Raw genomic sequence first — 20,826 nt, forward strand, 5'->3', positions numbered from 1 at the left:
GTACCAGTATTTGGAAACATATTGGCGATACCACTGTTTTGCAGAAGCTTTGTTTTATTTGATGTTATTTTATTTAAAATCCTTGTTCAAAGGTTCATTTATTGGTGGTATCCATAAATTGACTTTTCTTGTGGGAGATGGTCTGTTAGACTGTATACTATGATATGAGATATGCATTTTCTTTTTTATAATAAAATGGATTTATGACAGTCTGAGCTCAATTTCTTTCATCTGCAAATTCTATCAAACTTTTGACTGACCTTTTATTTTGTCAGTATTACACCTAATTAAAATTAGTAGAACCAGTTACTTCACTCTCAAAGCGTCTAAATATTTAATGAAATGGTACATTATGCATGTTGATAAATGACAAATTATATGCATTATTTCAACGTGTAGTGTTTATTATAATATATATATATATATATATATATATATATATATATATATAAATAACCCATATATATATATATATATATATATATATATATATATATATATATATATATATAAATAACCCATATATATATATAGTATAAGAGTATAAGTCGCATCAGTCCAAAAATACGTCATGACAAGAAAAAAAAAACATATACAAGTCGCATTTATTTAGAACCAAGAACCAAGAGAAAACATTACCGTCTACAGCCGCGAGAGGGCGCTCTATGTCTTCAGTGACTACAGGAGCACTGAGCAGCATAGAGCGCCCTCCCACGGCTGTAGACGGTAATGTTTTAACTTGATTAATTTCTCTTGGTTCATGTCAAATTAAAGAATCCATGATGTCCTTCATACAGTCATGATTTCCACTTAACCCCATAACAGGTCTGATCCACCTCCAAGTTTGAGGATGGAGATGGTGTTCTTCTGCTTATGAGCTTTGCCTGTTTTGCAGCAGACATACCGCTGATCCATGGGTCCAAAAAGTTACAGTTTGGTCACATCACTCCATAAAACATTCCTCCAGAGCTCCACAGTTCTACACTAATGAATTTTATCAAGTATAAGTTGGCCTTTTGTCATTCTAGATCAAGAGTGGTATTCATTGAGATGTCTCAACATGAAGGCCATACTTGTCTAGTGTTCTTCTTATGGTTTTCCTCCTCTCATCGGGTCATCTTGCAAGTCTTTGGCTGTACATTGCAGGTTTTTCTCCGTTGCTCTGATTAAACATTTTATGATATTGTGCTTTTTCTTCAAAACCTTAAAGGTTTTCTGGTAAAACACAATTTAAGCTAAGGAATAAGTCTGAGAGCTGCGTCACTAGGAACTTTCAATGTCTTGGAAATCTTCATATAGCCTTAGACTTTCTAAAGTTATACAATATTTATTCTCTTTAGCTTTTGTGAGATCTCTGTTGACATTTTTGCTACTCAACTTCATCACATGCATGGGCTAACTGTATGTGTAACAGCTCAAGCTAAAGTTTCTAAAGGCTTAATTGTGTTTTGAGACTGTTTTATTCCCCACCATGCAAGTAAGTGATTTAAAAACAGCAATGCTGAATAGGGGTTGAATAATTATGACATAGCAGTATTATTAAAAAATATTTCATTATATATTGACAATATCACTTTTAATATGCCAGTGAACTGTTATAGATGCAATTTTTATTTTATCCTGGATCTTCAGAAAAGCTTGTATTTGTAAATTACTGCAGTCTCTGAGGGGTTGAGTAATTTTGATTGCAACTGTATATATATACACACACTAGTAAATTTTCAGCAAATATATTTTGAAACGACATATTTATTTGCACAAGCTATTTCTTTAATGTTTAAATATCTGGCATGGAAATATACATCTCACTGTTGTGACATTTTAGAAAAGAGTAGAAAATTGAAAAAGATAAAACAAATGTAAAAATGTATGTTAATAAAAATTTAATAAATGTAAACTGTAATTCCAGCTGTGTGCTTGTAAGAAAAAAATCCACCATTAGCATTATTATGCATTATGAACTGATAATTTGGCCAAAGCGATGATTTAAAGTTTACAGGTTTTCACAATGGATTTGTTCCTACACTTCCAATTTTTTTCTTACTTGGATTATTATGATGTTTTTATCAGCTGTTTGGACTCTTGTTCTGACGGCACCCATTCACTGCTGCAAGAGATGTAATGCTAAATTAATCCAAATCTGTTCAAAACTCATCCACATCTTGGATGGGCTGAATTGGAGGTAAGTTGTCTGCAAATTTTCATTTTTGCATCTGCAACTGCTGAATGACAACATCACAGGGTTTACACTGACGTCATTTTCACTAGAACCACTAGATGGTGACAGATCTTCACAGTTTATAAAAGCAGCAAATCCTGTAAGTTCACGTGAAAGCGTTTTCTTCTTTATTATCTCATCTTTCTTTTGCACAATACTGTGTAAAGCTGACACAAGTAAACCAGAAACACTGCATGAGCGCCGTTTACCAGATGCTTTAATGTGCTTACATGCTCTATGACACGGTCTCTCTGCACGTGCAGCATTAAATACGGTGGCCACCACATGCTGGTTTTCATTTAGCATATTTGTCTGTGGTTTCTTTGCTTAATTGCTACTCCTTCAATACTGAATGGTTTTCTGTAAAGAATATTTTAGTTGGGAAGCTTTCGGTAATTACTTGCTAACCCTCTTTTGAAGTGTTTTGAAGGTGCCGTCGTGCTGTGCATGTCAATAAGCAGTATAGTGACATTATCAAGACCTCATCCTTAAAATGTCGCTTCCCGCAGAGAAACAGACTCAATTAGATTCCATACTGCTTTTAGAGCATGTTCCACCAATTTAAGTCAAATCAAATAATGATGAAATATAGAGCATATGACTGGAGGCCATTATTTCTGTCGATGTGTCCCTTTACAGTCCAAGACCCTGCATTTGATATTTTCCAGAAAGCATGTTTCCGATATGTTCAGAATCAAATCATTGCCTAAAGGCAGGGAGATTCTGTGTGTCTTTTTTTTCCTTCTGATCTGTTTGTGCCTTTCAACGTGCCCTGTGCCCTTTCAACTTATGGCTGAACCTTGACTGGATTACTCAAAACAGGAATGTTACATTTCAGTAGGACTTTAATGTCTCAGGCTCAATCCATCTCTGTGGTCTAACCTTAAAGAAAGCCTGGTTTGATGATAGATTCATTTTTCATCTACTTTAATTCTCAAAGAATCACTGTACTATCAATTACTAGTTTCACTTACTGTATAGCTTTCTTAAATGTGCAGTATGTACAGTATTTACAAAAGCACAGGGAGAACAACATGAAACTGACAAAACACAAGGGGAGCATAAGAGGCGCTGAATAAAACTCTTATGACTCTAAACAGTTAGAAGATAGTGGCTGCAGAAATAAAAGAAAATGTGGACACGTGTGTGTGTGTGTGTGTGTGTAATTCAATAGAGCAGTGTTCTTTTCATTTGAAAGGAAAGATCTATCCATTTCATCTTTGAAATGCTTTTACTTAAAGCTTGAACATTAATTTCATCTATCCAATTTCCAAGCCAATAAAGGCTGCTGTATTAATACAATCCAAATCATCATGTGTTTGCCCCATTACCGCAGCTCATAAGCCTGTAAAGTGAGTCATGATGAGTTTCGATCTCAACCACGGAATCTACTGTTTATTAATGGGCTGTGTGAGCCGTGTTAGTTTGTCAGTTTCAAAGGCTTCCATTCAGCCAGTGATGCCGTCAAACCTGCGTCACTTGACTCGAACTAGGCGACCATCACATGACTCCTCTTAGCTGCTTGTCGTTTCATGTGGGTGCTATCTGAGAGACTCTTTCAGCTGCGTAACCGCCCAGAAGGGGAGATGTGCTTGGGTTTTCTCTGCTGCCCGGCAAGAGTGAATGAATGTGTCTTAAAACATAATGTGTTTTGTTTGGTGGCTTTCCTCTGCAAGCTAATAAAGAGAACAGGGTCAGCCATGTTCAGCACGCAATTGTGCAACAAAATTAAACTGTTTACTCTGATCTGGGTGAAACTCGAAGGGTTTTTGAGAGTGAGTGGATGTCCGAGGGCACAAGGCTGTTTCATCGCTGCGTGACTCAGATAAAGCCTGACAGGGAAGGTCCCTCCTGTGGAGAATTGGGAATTCTCCAAACGGTTTTTCACTTTCCCGTACCTGTGTGAAGTCCTGCAAATGACTCGAAGCTGATTCATATCTCCCACACTTTCCAAGCTATTCTGGCTTCTTACCAAATCATCCATTTGTCCATCATCTTGTCCCATGGCGAGTAGCTGTGAGATGCCTCCTTCAAGCAGAAAATTCATGTCATTTATTGCTCGTAATGGATTGATTGGGAGATTGTGTAATTGGATTGGATATCCTGTGGCTGCCAGGAAGCTTTAACCAATTGAATCATAGAGCTGTTCAATTAATGGGAAGATTAGTTAATGCGATTGAAAGGTTCACTGTTCTTAACGTATTCTTATTCCAGTAGGGTGATGATACTTCACAGATTGATGCTCAATCTGAATGTACACAAGAGCCTGTTGATATATAGGTATATTGGCACTTCCATCCGACAACAAATTTAGGAGCTTCAAATTGTAGTAATGCCCATCTGATGTGTGCTTCTGTCCCTTTTTTGGTTTTAAATTATCTAAGAAATTGAGCATGATTATACAAAACTACATGCATAATATCTGAATTTGTAATCGGGTTGTGATTCAGTGCTCTAATAAACTTACATTAAATGTTCCCATTCGGTTAAGTGTTGCTCTCACAACTCTAATTACCCCTCTTTTATCACGCGCTTTTATTACCTCTGAAATATTTTCACATGCAACGTTACACACATTGGCTCATTGTTCACAGTCTGCGCATTTAATGCAATGTCTGTTTTATATGGAGGCCCTAAGCATGCAATGTGATCTCACCCTCACCTATTATGGCTTTTTCTTTTTTTTACAGGCTCCGTGTTGAGCTTTGCTCTCTTTTTTTCTGAAAAACCTGTTTTTCATATGCTGTTCTGTTTTGTCATGCTAAATTACACACTGCTGCTTTCAATAGTTTTTGTAATCAATTAGGTACTGAGGTGTTTTATGTCACATTTATGTTGTTTAATATTTATTGCATTATTTGAGTGACATGTTACCCTGAAGGTGTTTTATCATTTTGTGGCGATAACATTATAATATTATTATAATAACATTATATTTAAAATATATATTTGTCTTAATTCTGTACGGCAGCTGGTTGGCTAATGCATTTCTGCTCTTTACGTTTTTTAATTAGGCCCTGCACCATTCTTATGTGACAGAACCTTATGCCAAACCACTTCAATACCATGTAAAAACCTTTCTTTGTTGGTTTTAAACAAGGCAAATTGCTTTTTACTGTGATGGAGTTGATCCATGATGTATGATTGGGGGAGAATAATGGAATACTTGGGTGGTGGGAAATACTGACTAAAACACTAAGTCAATTTTACGCACAAATTGTCTTCAGAACACATTAAGCAATGTCATAATAAAGATAAATGGCATCGTGTGACAAAAATGCACACGTAAGCATGCAAATGAACTTTTATTATTTTCTGATTTACAGTTGACCCTGCAATAAGGTCATGTATCAGATTAGCACTTCAAGCTGGAAAAGAGTTTCTCCTTGACTACACCGATTTCAGCAGAGCTCCACCAGCAGAGGATTCGGGCTTTCTTATCAAAAACATGCCAGAAGATGGTAAGCAAGGTTCGATTAGCTTCAGGAAGAGAGATAGGTCTTCGAACACATGATAGATTCAAGCTGTAGTGTGTTAATTCAAGATTCAGCCCCATATGTAATCTGCCCTTCTCTCTGTTAGCTATTAATAGACAGCATGGGATGAATCTGGGTATTATCTGCTTGTACTTTCTGTGACAGTTTGAGTCTCTTTAAACATCCACATTCAAAAGTTTGCTGAGTGCAACGATTAGCATATCAATAAATTGTTGAGACAGACATATTTATATATGCATCTAAGTGCAGTTTTGTTTAACAAAAATTAACCAAATAGATACTAAACAAATACTTGGCTTGACTCACCAACAGCAGTTACACAAAGCTAGACAAGGGACAGTGAAACATGGAGGGCTATATGGCAAACAGTAATCACCTAACAAGACACCTGTGAACAATCAAGTCAAAGACCCAATCAGAACACAGGACACATGACTAAAACAACTATTTACAACTTGACACATTAGGTGCGTTCGACCATTACCTTTAGAGCAGTGGTGGACAGGGCACACAGGGAGTTCAAGAATGGACAGGACAGGCAGAGAGTTCAGGGATGGAGTCCTTGGCCATGATAGGGCACACTGTGAGTTCAGGGACAGGACTGGCAGAAGATTTGTGTGAGATCATTGGGCTTTAACTGGCTTTGGAGCAGATTCACTGACTAGAGCGGGATCTGGAGCAGACCCATGGACTGGAGAGCTGGATTGTTAGTCATGGCATGAATACATTCTGACTTGATGGTTCAGGTGTGGAAAAACTCTGATGTGGCAGTAATAACGTGATGAGACTTTGACTTGGCAGGTCTGACATAATCAGGATCTGGCTTGGCAGGCATGATGTGAGCAGGCTCTGGCTTGATAGGTGCTGCAGGACTATAGGTAACATCTTCCATAATTCCCACAGTAAATGGTGATACACTCAGCATTACAGCATAGTCTATACATTCGGCAAGGGACCAGTGGTTTTTCCCCCAGGAAGCTGGGAGCAAATGGGCTCATTAAGACCCACCTCAAATATGTAGTTTAACCCCACATCTTTAAAGTCCACCCTGTGAGAAAGTTTACAAAAATCCTCAACATAAGCTTCAGTGGCTCGGTTGCCTTGTTGAAGGCGCAAGAGACAAATTGCTGGGTTCATGTTTGGTCTAGCCTTCTGTAATGAGTCCACTGAAGGTGAGCATAGAGAACCCAAGAGCAGTTTGATTTAACAAACTAAATAGATAATAGACAAATACTTGACTTTACATGGACATAAATTTACCAGCAGCAGTCCTACAAACAAAGCTTGACAACAAACAACGAAACATAAGGGCTATATATGCCAAACAATAATGACCTAGCAAGACACACCTGGGAACAAGCAAGATACGTTTAGATGGATATCAGTAATCAAATTATTTACTTTATTCTAAATAAGCCAATATTATATTATATTAAGGTAGTTGCTTTTAGAATATTAATTTCATGTTCTCGTTTTACATGTTACAGTACATAGTTTGATTAATGGCACACATCATGTCCCATGTGACGCCATCCAGAATTTCATGTATAAACATATAGTTTGTCTTTGTGATGATGCCATGTGTTGTTTTGGGTGTTTCATTTTTAATTTTATGAAAGCTTCAAGTGCAGTTAATTATTTGTATGTGCATACATACGATGTCAGTGGCAAACTTTCCTTTTGGAATCTTCATTTTCAAGTCCCTATATTATTCAGTCCCAGAGATATAGGGACCTCAATGATGCTCCATATACAGATAGTTGAATATTACCTATTTTCAGAGGTCAAAAACCAATATAAAGATGACACTTACTGTATTTAAAGTGGAATGTCTGAAGAATAAGTAATGTTGGAACTAGAAATCTATCTTGTTTCCCTCTATCAAAACAATTGTATTGGACATACCTGTTTGAATGTCATTTATCTTAATATGATTTTAGATTCTGGTTCCTAAGGAAGTTTTATTTCGGAATCCTCATTTTTAAGACTCTGTATGGTTTAGTCTCAGAGATATCGAGATCTCAGTGCAGCTCCATGTCCAAATTGTTGTTTCCTACCCATTTTCAATGGTCAAAACCCAAAGTCATCACTACAAATGCAAATAATAACAATAACTCAGGGTTTAGGAATGTACATTATGACACCAGGATTAATTGTTAACTATTTTTAAAATAGGATTACACAGTATCCCATTTAACAAGCATTTAGAATTACCCAGTGTTAATTAAAATAAGTGTGAATGATCTTAAATGTTTGAGGTGCTATCAGTTATTCTGCCAAATATGTCCTTTAGCAGTAGATACTATGATCTGTGCTTCACATTTGCTTCACATCGTAATGTGCCTCAACTTGACCAATTCAGTGCATTTTAGCACTATGCTGAAAATGTCATCAAAATCAAAATTTTGAACTGAGGACCTCTGGTTGAGTTGACACGGAATGACCCTGCTGGTATTTTTAACAGGGGTGATAAATTGGACTCAAAGAATGTCTTATGAAAGGTTGGCATATTCAAGTTCAGCAGCCTTTTATTCAAATGCTAAAGATTGTATAATATCGTCTCACTTAAGCAGAGATATTACTCAGAAGGTTGTTGTGTCAAGCGAGGTGAGAACAGCGTCCATTATGAAGTGAAAGAAGGTATTATCTCCTAGTGCTTTGTTTGGGTGCAGCAAGGCATCTTTCTAAGAGCTTTGGGCCCTTAAACTTTCTGCTCCAGATGCTTTTAATGAATCTTCTCTCTGACCATTCAATAGCTCACCTAAAAGAATTGCTGCCTTTAAGAAAACATTTTAAAGCAGCTTAGTACTGAAGGAAGAAACTTTTCTCAGGCACAGGTCGAGGGGTCGTGTTCATTCATGTTTGACACCCCTCATCTCTGTGGGACTCTGGTTCTCAGCATGAATCTATCTTGTGAGAAAAAAAGAAAAGAAAAGAAAAAACCCTTGAGCTTCAGTGCTCTTAGCTTGAAAGTGTTCCCTCGGACTAGAATTGAATTTTGAAGCAGTAACATTTTCTTTGAAGTGTTATATCACATTATGGTGGCTTCCTGTTGAGCGGTGTGGAGGGGTAGGGATTGACTTCATGTGAGGTCTGATCATCTCTGAGATTAGTCATTCTGAACTCCCTCAATTTAACACATTGTCTACCAAAACACAGTATTAACAAGTTCCACAGAAAGGCCAGCATGCACACCTTTTACTTACTACTTGCGTGATATAATTCTGGTTTTCCTGATATTTCAGTCTCATTAAAAGACAGTTTCATGAGGAAAGTGTTGCTGTAGCAGCTGTTATCCAGTACCACAATCCAGCATTGGATAGTTGCTTAAAACCTGATGTTTTATGGTATTCATATTTAAAATACAGTGCTTAAGAGATATTTTTGAACCTCTGACTGCCTCAAACATTAATGTAAAGTCATTATAATTTAATGTAAAATAGCTGAAAAGCACATTAAAAGTGACCCATATGGCTCTAAGCCAGATGGTGGCAAATAGTCTGTTGATTTTGAATATAACACACAAGAAGACTGCACCACATTTATGGTACTTTTATGGTCTTTGTATTTTTCATTGTATAGTTTTCATTGAAAAAGAAAATCATACAGGTTTTGAACTACATGAGGTTCCGAAAATGATAATAGAGTTATCATTTAACCCTAGAACTAGCTTTGGGTAAATTGACAGTGCTCTGAAACCAGTTGAAAATGCGTGTCTATTTGGTGGTGCAGCATAAAATTCACTAAAGTGATGTTTCGAAATGAGACTGTTTTGCCCATTTCAAAGCATGTTGAATTTAAAAGGCATCACAAAATGTTTGTCTTTCTGTGGAAATGCGTTTTAGAACTCCACAGTTCCGGTGAATAATGAGGCGTATATATATGTATTGTCTGATTCCAAATAGTACCTGATTAAACTAGAGCTCAAACTATTTTGATTTGATAATCTCTCTCTTTTTTTTTTTAAATACATTGATTAACAGCATAAAGAAATATATTTTTTCATTTCCTTTTTATTAATTTTTTTAGTTTATGTTAAAAAAATAAACTTTAAAATATTTATTTTAAGAACACGGACCTTTGGCTGTGGCGTATTATTTTTTTAAAATCAAATTTAGATGAAGTCCATTGCCCTGTGGGATCGGAAGCATCCAGTGTTATTTCTTTTAAAGCACATTAGCATCTAACATCACAAAAATCAATACTAGCCCTGGGCAAGTGAGTTTCGGTTAAGCAGGTGGTTAAATAAAGATTTACTGATGAATGATGAATGTGCCATGGATAGGCCCACACTCCCTCTCCCTCTGAGCATGACAACATTGCATTGCATATGACCTTGAAGTAATTGGAGAGATGTGCACTGATGTGTTTTATTTTTCTTTTGTTTTATATCTTTCATCCTTTTTTCAGTTCCTGCTGAGGGCTTCATGGTATTTCTTTATATTTATTTCTCTCTCTCTCTCTCTCTCTCTCTCTGTCTGTCTTTCTCGCACCTTTCATTACACCAAATTTCCAAGAAATCTCTCAATCATGTAACGCTTTCAAACAGAGCTCTCTAAATAATAGTCAGGGAAGACATGAACAAATATCTTTCTTATTTGGTGATAATACCCTGTAGCTTTTTTCTGGATCGATTGTGCAAGGACAGAATGCAAAGGGATGCTTTGTGTGCCATTTTTTAAAAAAATCTTTCAGGGTTAGATATTTTAAACTGTTCAGTACAGGCCATTATGTGTATACACACCACTGTTTCTCTTAATAAGTTTTAGGCCCTCTGAAAAAAGAAAAAAGGCCTTCATTTGTTTTTTTTGCTTTGTGGAAACTGTTGTGGCTGTATGAAACTAATTAACTCAGCATGGTGTGTGTGTGTGTGTGTGTGTGTGGTCTGAGCAGATTTGCCTTAGTCATAGAGGGAAAAACAAGAGCACAGACAGGATAATTCGGGCCCTTTGAGATTTAGTCAAGTGATTTTCTTGCTGTGATTCTATGGAGGGCTGAAGCAGAACATGATTGAAGCACCACTTACATTTATAAAGACTCAATATCATCTCAATATCATCTTAATCTTATCAAAATCTCTGTGTCTGTCCTTAATTGAATTAGACCATAAAAGCACCAGAGGCTGTATTAAATGGATGGGGGCACAGCTTAGCCTTTTGTGATTTTAATGCAGCCACTACTACGATCATACACTTATAATCTTATATAAATGCAAGTAAGATGTCTGAAAGATTTCATTATGTGCAGTCTCTTCATATCTTGTTGTAATCTCTAATTGCATTAGCCGTCTTTATACTTTATTTTTTTATTTTTTAAGTTACAATGTTACAATGTTACAATGGCAGAATGATCAGAGCCATGTCCTGACAAATACCACACAGACTCTGGTAAATTAAAATATTCATTATATTTTTGTATGAATCTGTTATCGAATGTTTTGTGTTATTATTTCATGTTATTTAATTTCAAGAAATGTAATTCGTATGGTTCTTATACTTTTATACTTTTTTGCTGTGTTATTTTGTGATGTTTTGATATTCAAATTAATGTCAATAACAGCAGGCTGGCTCATGCCTTTAATATTCAGTTCTTGGAAGGTCACGCAAGTTAATAATGGACCACATTTACATTTATCCATTTAGCTAATGCTTTTATCTAAAGCTACTTACAAATGAGACATATGCTTTAAGACGAAAAGCCTCTGGTTGTTTGAGGAATGAAAGAGGTGAAAATCTGCTTTACATTCTGAGCTTCTGAACTTGCCTTACAGATTCACTTCAGTGATGTTTAAATATGCTCAACCGGGGAGTCGTTTGACTTTATCCTCATGTTTTTCAGTTCATCCACCCATCTTTATGAGGGGATTAATTTAGCAGAATAGGGAAACATCATGAGGGAAGAATGTTTACAACTTAAGCTACACCTGGTATGCCTGAAGTGGCATTTTACAGAATAATTATAGGACATAATGTGCTTCATGAAATGGGCTTCCCATATCATTATGAATAAACCTCCTAACATGTGCAACAGTTGAACAGGCAATAGATGATGTGTTTTATCTTTACATATATGGACTAAAAGATGATTCATCAGACTATATTACTCTTTTGTCTACTAAATTATAGCAAATGGTAATTACATAGCAGACCGAATAGATAAATTGCGGTTAAGAGTAGCATTTCTGTGCAATGAAAATACATAACATTTTTAGTATATTACATGTACCATAAAACAAATTAATTTTGACCATAATCCATTATAACATTCCTCCGTGGCAGTGAAAAATTCCATTCCCCTCTCACATAAAAAAAAACTACTGCGATGTTTGTTTAGATGTAGACTGATCTGTGTATATTCCTTATTAATTGTGCTTTATTATTATTCAGATTAAGACGAGATGACTTCCCTGGTGTAAGCAGTATTAAAAGCATCTTAATCATGGATTCATTTCTTACAAAGGCTCAGAATTTTACTTCACATTATGGTAATTGATGGCCTGGAGTTGTGGATTATTGTGATGTTTTACAAATGTCAGCTGTTTAGACTCTCCTTCTGACGGCACCCATTCACTGCAGAAGATCCAAATCTCTTCCGATGAAGAAACACACTCATCTACATTTTGGCATGAGGAGCAGTAGACTACATTTTCAGCAAATTTAGATTTTTCACTGAATTATTCATTATTCACAGTAACAGTGTGATTGTTTATTTACAAATGCATACCACTAGTCGAGGTTTTTTAGAGTTTATTTTTTGTAAATGTAGAGCACATAAAATCAAAAGCCTTCGGGATGGACAGACAAAAAAGTATATGTTCCTGAACTGCAAGTGACTTAAAAATTGTCATGTAATTGTCAATGCATGACAAAATATATAATAAATAATATACAGTTCTTCGTTTAGTTGCCAGGCATCATAATGCGTTGATTGAGAGTGGCAAGACTGAAATGTGACTAGTCACACATAGTTGAGGTGTCACACGTTAACAGTGAAAATGACTGTTCTCGCATGTGCCGCAGGGGCTTCTTAGAAAAAAATACGGGAAAACAGAACCACACAGGGGATTTCACACTGGATATCTTTGTGAATTCATGTAATAAAATGCTCAGAAGCATACAGTCACGGATATTATGTCTTGGACAATGTCCTAAGTGAAGATTAAACAGACTTGCATGACAACAAGACTACATGTGGTCAAAGGGTCCAGTAACATTTGGAGACCCCCCCCCACAAACACACACAAAAGTACATATACTGTAGACATTTTATTTGACAACTGCAAGACAATTCTGGTTCTGACTCATTCTGACCTCATTCCCTAGCAATGCAAACAAAAGCCACATATACTGTAATTCAAAAATCCTGACCATTTAATTGTCCTTAAAGATAATAAGCAATGAAAATGCTGTCATCATTTATTCACTCACGTGAGTAACTTATGCTCCCTGTTTGAAATTCTTTCATATCTGACACACAAAAGGCACTTTTTTTTCAGAATTGTACTGATTTCTCTGCCATGCATTTTCAATGAACAAGGCAAGTAACAAAGCTTTTAAGCTTCAAAAAGAGCATAAAGCATCATAATATTATCATGAAATAGTCTATATGACTCATGCACTATATTCCAAACTTATGAAGCCATACTATAGCAAAATAAATCTTGTCCATGGATAATTTTGAGTCTGATCTGTTCTGTGAATCAGAAGATTCATTCACTAAACCAAACTGAATAATTCATTTACAAACTGAACTAATCCAGGTCACTGATTAAATTATTTGCTTGTAAAACAGCTCATTGAAAGTCCCTCACACAAAGAATATTGCATGACTTCAAAAATTGGAATACACAACAACACAACACTTTTATTATACTGTTAATAATATGTTTATATTTTTTTGTTTGTCTGTTTGAAGCTTGAATCCCTCAGTCTATTTTCACTATAGTTGCTTGAAAAACAAACAAAAAAAACAGCATTTCTAACTGTGTTTTATGGCAAAAAAATCACACAGCACAGCATGCCAGCTAATAATCGATGACCAGACTTTGGTATTTTTAGTGAACCATTCAAAAAACTGATACATTAACAGTATACAATGAATAACAGATAAATTAACAGTAAACACTGAGTAAAAGAACATCATAATCACTTTTCATCATAATCACACCATAATCACTTTTCCAGAGTGTGACACAAACCACAAACACAGTCGAGTGCTGATTCACTCCTTCATGTCTCCTGAAAGTTTACTGTGGCATTTCGTTTCACAGTTTTCCCCTTTGAGAAACAGTCTACCATGCGACTGACACTCATGCAGCACGTGTTGCAGTACAGGCCTCCACTTTTCTCTTTGTTTTCCTCAGTTAGCACGTCTAGCAAGGCTCGACAGGTGTTAGATGACAGTACAGCGGTGGCTGGTGTCCGGGCTGACGCTAGACCCTCCGGTGGTCTTGGATGAGCTGATCTGGGAGCGCAGCTCTTTGTTATGGCAGAGGCGATCGCGGTAGTTTTGGGCGAACAACAGAAGCATTAGGGGGTTGATGCAGCTGTGAGAGTAGCTTAGGCAGATGCTGATGTTGTACGCGTACACAAAGGCGCTGGTCGGCTGCTGGATGCTGAGGTTGATCACCTGGATGACGTGATAGGGGGACCAGCAGACCAGGAACAGGGCGATCACCATCACAACAGTCTTGGTGGCCCGTTTGGCCCACACTGACTGCTTGCGTTTGACTCGCCGGATGGAGCGGAACACGTGGTATAGAGTCAGAGTGTAAAATGTAATTATTATAATGAGGGGGACGATGAAACCCAGTGTGGACTGGTAAAGCGTGTACCAGTACATATCCTGAGGCCCATCCAGGTTAATCATACAGATGTCCATGTCCTTTTTGGAGATGACTTTAGTGTATATCATGACTGGGATGCTCAGAAGGAAGCTGCCCACCCACACCATAATGTTAATGATGATGGTCCACTGAATGGTCCTCTTTTCGGATGTAGGATGTACAATTGCAACATACCTGAAAAACAAAAAAACAAACAATGAATCACGTTATTAATGCACCCAAGAGGAAAATGGCTTGCTCTTTCATAGTTTTCAAGACATTTTTTAAGAGATTTTAATTTTGCTCCATCAATGTGTTTCTCACATAACTGCAAGGAGAAATTCAAATAGAAACAGTTCCTGATATGCACTTTGACTATAGAGCTTTAATAAAAGCTCAGATAAATTGGCCTTTTATTTGTTTCATACTGAAATCTCATCTCTTTAGCAGACTTTGGTATCTGGGCAAATCTGAGCACAGTTTGTGAAATGATTAAGATGTCTTCTGATACAAAGTAGACTTGTGAGATTAATAGGGTCTTTTTCTCCAGAGAAACATATTGAGAATATAGAGACATAATCAAAAGTAATTGAATAAATTTTCTTGTTTTCTGGGAGAAAAAGATCTTATTTTTAATATGAGATTTCAAGTAAATTTAAAATTATTCTTTCAGGATTAAACTTTATTAAATCCACTAATCCAGTGATATTATTACATTATTACATTCATGTAATAAAGAGAGACATTGAAACTTTACTGTAGCATAAATGTTTTTTTATAAAATAGGATACAGATAATCTGAAGTAAAAATAATTTAAGGTTAAGGTTAAGGTTATATTTTGCCCAAATGATCCAAAAAATTATTGCCTGCATCCATTTTCCAGATGGATTCCAGTACACATATTATGCAACTACATAATATTTGGCTTACATACTCTATTATTCAAAAGTTTGGGTCCAGTTAAGATTTTTACTGAATGAAAGTATTTTGAAAGTATTATGAAAGTATTTTACTGAATGAAAGTTTTACTGAATGAAAGTATATATATATATTACTGACTTAAACTTTTGAATGGTAGTGTACATTTAACTAAATTTGCACTACTCTCCTCGCTGAGTCTGGTTCTTTGTAATGTATCTTCCTTTCTCTTGCTCACTGGGGGTATTAAGGCTCTATTTTACGCAAAGCCGCTTTGGAGCAATATTGTGAAATGAGCTATACAAATAAAGCTGCCTTGTCTTGACTCTTGGAAAGCAAACAAGCTACTAGAGCTGCAAAACAGCACAGCAAGTGATAGCTTTCTAAGAAATGCATTTGCTGTGTTTTTATTCTTCTATCAAATAAAGGCCAAATAAAAGTGTATAAAATCAAAAGATATGTACTTTACCCGTGAACAGTCTAAATCTCAACTTCATTTTTCAAATATTCAGAATACTTCAAGTATTACAGCTTTCATTTACTCTAGTCAGGCAACAATCTTTTTATTTTTATTTTTTTATTTTTTTTTGCTATTTCTTATAAAGGAAAGACAAAGTGTCTGGCTTCATGTTTAATATATTGCTCACAGTAGTAACAGTGAGGTTGCCTTTTAAATAGAATGTGGTTTTATGTTGCTTAGCAAAAGACAATGAAAATGTCCAGCTAAGATGCTATATCTAAGTAACTCTAAGCATGTGACCCAGTAAAAAAAATATATATATATATTGGGAATATAGCAATGACACTATATGAAAAGTGTTATAGTGGAGCTTTATCACCTAATCATGCAGATGCCTTCTGGGGGACTCATATGTCTTTTCATTACCAACAACTAAGCAAAAACTCTCCTCTGCACTCTGTATTTTATGTGTATCCTTTGTATGTGGAGAGATATTGTGTGTTTTGTGTGCTATAAATATAAGTAAGATGGTTTTTCAGAGTCACACAATGTTGTTGCTGTAGTCCAGTCTTGCAGATAAAAAAATGCAATCAAGATAAAAAAAAGTTTGATACGCCAGGCTTCATTTTTCAAGGCCATGCAGCATGGATCACATGGATGTGAGAGTTGCATTGATTTCACTCTCTTCTTTTTTTTCTTCTTTGCATACATTCAGTGGAAGATCTAGATTAGAGTTTGATTAACAGTGATGAGCAACTGGGATGTAATTTCATAAATTTGCTGAAAATACTATGTGCTTTAAATAAAGAATTCTATCCTTTTTAACCTCAAAGCTGATGCACTTCGTAAGCACATTTATTATCTTGACTGAATTAGTTAAATCTGAAAGAAAACTGTCAAGAATATGACACAGGTCAAAGAAAGAAATTCAATATTTGTATTACAATTCATATTTTGCAAAAAGGAAGCATATTTTGGTAAGTAATTGTTTCACATTAAATGCAAAATACAAAAAAAAGTCTAAATTCTTGATCAATATTTATACATATGTTGGGTTTTATTTGATGCCAATATTTATAAATATATAAAAACACATCTATGTTTTGCAGCCATTTCAAGATTTTTATCAAAAATGACTGATTACAATAATGTGCACCTATAATAACAAATATTGCACACTGAAATCTTTTGATTATAGACTTTGGAATGGTTGCGAAACTCAGCATAAAGTTATTATCTCTTCTGAAACTGCAGATGAGACTCGGCCAACAAGAAACATTCTTAGAATTGTGGCAAGGTTCTCTCAAGTTATGAACAAACGTTCTTCCTGTAACGTTAACACAACATTCGTTCAGCGTTATCTGGTCTTTAATAATATTCTCAAAACGCTATGTATACATTGTTCATGGAACATTTTATTTCAGAAATGTTTTAACTGGAGTTGGACTTTTTTTTTTTTTTTTTTTACAAAAATTTTAAAAATTTACAGAGCAGAACCTTTTTTATGATCAAAATATTATATCTGATGGGGAGGCGTGAGTTTATTTATATATGTATTTATTTTCCAATGTAGAAATTTGAGAAGTGATGCAGTTTAGAATAAACTGATGAAATACCAATGAGATCTCATTTGTGCTTTTACTTTCCTATTGTTTAAGGCCTTCTTTGCAAGAGCGGAATATAGTAGGCAACAGGCCACTACTGCATTAGTGTCGTCCTGACTTCCCAAATGCATGCAACTCTCACCTGTCAATGCAGAGTACAGTCACTATGCCCACTGTAGTAAACTGGTTGCTGACGTCGACCACCACCACAGCTTTACACATGAAGTGGCCAAAGACCCACTGTCTGTCCCTGACCAGCTGATGGATGTTGAACGGCATCACCAACAGGAAAAGCAGGTCTGCGATGGCCAGATTCAGCACGTAAATATCAGAGACCATCTTCTTCTTGCATGATGCCACAGCATAGATCACCAAACCGTTGGCCAGGACTCCAACTGAACACAGAATGCCGTAGATAGTGGGGAAGATGTGCATGAAAGACGCGATGTCAATGATGCTGTACGACGGGGTGGTTCGGTTCACACACGAAAAGTTGGAGGAATTTGCTAATTCGGAAGCGCAAAGAATATCTGAGGTGTTCATCTTAATAAATAAATAAATAAATATGAAATGCTCTCGTCTTAGTCTGGTCTTCGCACGCTTACGCAAGCTTTTACGCAGCGCTCTACTTCATATCCAAACCGTTTAAAGTTTTAAAAGCGTCCCTTGGGTGTCAGTTATCGCCCCGTTGTCATCTGCTTTGCTTTTCATTCAGTTTGCCGATGCTTCCTCGGTCTCTTGAGATACTGTTACATATAAATGCCCAAAGGCTGGAGCTTGTGTGCGTATTGTGCGCGTCTGTCTCCTTCAGCACGGCTATTTGAAGAGATGCATATGTCTCCACCCTTTCAGAGTCCTCTCTCTAAACTCACCCATCACACTCAGTATTTAAGAAAAAAAAAGTTTGATTATTCATTTGTGCAGTCCATCACAGCAAGAAGCTCCAAGCTAGTGTTTACAAATCATTTCTTTATCTGCTGTTGCTACCTGTTGCATGCAGATATTATTAGACCTGTTATAGTTTAATCATTTACATTCAAGCAATACTGGCAGATGCCTTTATCCAAAGTGAGTTCATACACTTTATAATTTAATGCATTCACTGGAAATTGAACCCATTACCTAGGTGTTGTGAACACCATGTTATGCTGTTTAAGTTTATAGTCAGATTGGCTGTGCATTATGATGTATATTATGTTTTAAATTTGTATGGATTAACTGTTAAATTGATTTAGCTGCCCAAGCCTTTTATGGATTATGTTCTGTTATGTTCTAGATTATGTCATTTGTGCACACTTTAAAACTAAAAGTGTATACTCTCTGTACTTATCGATAAGTATCAGCACCACTGCATTCCTGTAAAAACAGTCACTCCGTCATCTTGTCTAGATTTCAGGGAGCAGAGCACATCTTTAAAGATTGGAAACTTCATTTCAACAGATTAAAAAGGTAATATAAGGTGCTCATCTTCTCTACTGATGTCTGTAGACAGGACTGAAGGCCCCTGGTGAGAAAAAGATTACTCCAAAAAACTTTATAGCATGCATTTATGGATTTTGTTCGAACTGTCTCACAAATCATGCAAAAGAGCATTGCAGTAGTCCAGATGGTCTGATAGGAATTATTATTAATTATAAAATAATGTGTATGCATGTGTGAGCGAGTATGTTTATGGTTATGTCACCATAAAATTAAACTGGCTGAAGAACACTTAATGGTTACTGTGGCTTAGCCTGAGGTTGATTGCATGTCTTGTGATTTGGATGGGCGACAAATGACCAAATGATCTTTAGTCATGGCCGTAGCCCTTGTAAAGAGAATCATACAGCTAATCATATATCATAATTGCTATATGCTTATATTATATTATGTACGGCATATTATACATTTTTACTATTTACGGTGGATATGTTAAGTATACACACTTTTGTCACACAACGCATTGCAAAATGTAATTTTTTATTTATTTAGAGTATGTACGAGTGTAAGACTCTATATCATTAATGATTTGAGTAGCCTTGTGATGCTCCGTCTCCCAAGGGGTCCTTGTCTTAAAAGTTTTATAGACCCCTGTTATGACCTAAAGTATAACTTTCAATGTGACAAGGTCAGATGAAAAATAGAACTGACCTTGGCATTATTGTAATGTGCCCCGAAATGAATAATTCACTCAAATCAATGAGCTTCAAGGCGAAGGTGAAGGCTTTGTTCAAGGAGCAGCGTAATCATGGAAAACTCGTCAAAATCTGCAGCTCAACTGCCAATTTGGTGCGACTCATTACTTCACAGTTGGTTCATGCTTCTCTTTTCTAAGTCTGCTGATTATGGAAAGTAATTTGCAATTGTTGATACATGTGGATTCATTCATGTTAATAATGCATGTCCTCATTCATAGTAATCAGCCAAAAGAAGATTGGTTTATTCTGTGTTCCGGCAGAACTGCAAACTCCTTGTGTTCCTTTATATCGTTTTTGATAACCAAAGCAATTAAAACTGTGAATTTCATTTCACAACATTTTTTTTAATTGCAATGCATAACCAATTTTTGACGACTGTCACAAAATGTAACATAAACTGCAAGGTTCCTGGATGATACAGACTATTCAGATATCACTCGCAAAGGACTAAGGAATGCATGCTTTCAGGCAAATATTTCTCATCACAAAAAAACTAAAAACTAAACAAAAAGATCACAGAGAAAATATGGACATGACACAAAGATGAATGACCCAAAGGGAAAGAATTAAATAGAGAGTATGGCTGTTTTTCTTTGTGGTCACATGCCTAGAAAGATCATATGATGCCTTGTAGTACTGGAAGATGTTTGGCATGATAACAAGCTACAGATCGCGATCCCTAATCCCTCTATTTTTTTATTTGAACCCTCTGTTTTCTTGACGCCTATCATGTCCAAAATTGGCAAACAAATAAGGAAGCTAACTGGGTTTTAAAGCAAGGTCGTTACGAATGAAATCATTCAATATCCAGCAGAGGGCGCTGAAGTGCAGCAGTCGCTACTGACATAAACTCATTTCACAGTGTAGAGTAAACAGAATTCACCTGCATTCTTGTCAGTTTTGATTAATCAGTTAAGCTGCCTTAGTTAAAATTGGCAGTGAACATCAACGTTTTAGACGGTTTCTTTAGCTTGACATGCTTCATTTTCCAGTTTCAATGAAAAACGTCTGTGGTGGTAAATACTTGAAATATATAGGCTAATCATGTCTTGTGTTTATTGGTATTAGGCTAAATATAAGAGCTATATTTGCATTTGATAAAAAGATTATAATAATTAATATAATAT

At 36.0% G+C, this 20,826-nt stretch overlaps 1 protein-coding gene across 1 annotated transcript; it reads right to left on the reverse strand.

Annotated features, from left to right (window-relative positions):
- Positions 1-13,771: 13,771 nt before the first annotated feature.
- Positions 13,772-18,351, reverse strand: mchr2b (melanin concentrating hormone receptor 2b). Its single transcript, XM_026225810.1, has 2 exons — positions 17,665-18,351; positions 13,772-14,734 (listed from the first exon to the last, which is right to left on the reverse strand). Exons 1-2 carry the CDS (start codon positions 18,063-18,065, stop codon positions 14,107-14,109), a joined length of 1,029 nt encoding a protein of 342 aa, XP_026081595.1. The 5' UTR covers positions 18,066-18,351; the 3' UTR covers positions 13,772-14,106.
- Between the last annotated feature and the right edge of the window lie 2,475 nt (positions 18,352-20,826).

This window comes from Carassius auratus, chromosome 39 (genome assembly GCF_003368295.1).
Source record: "Carassius auratus strain Wakin chromosome 39, ASM336829v1, whole genome shotgun sequence".
Taxonomy (NCBI): Eukaryota; Metazoa; Chordata; class Actinopteri; order Cypriniformes; family Cyprinidae; genus Carassius; species Carassius auratus.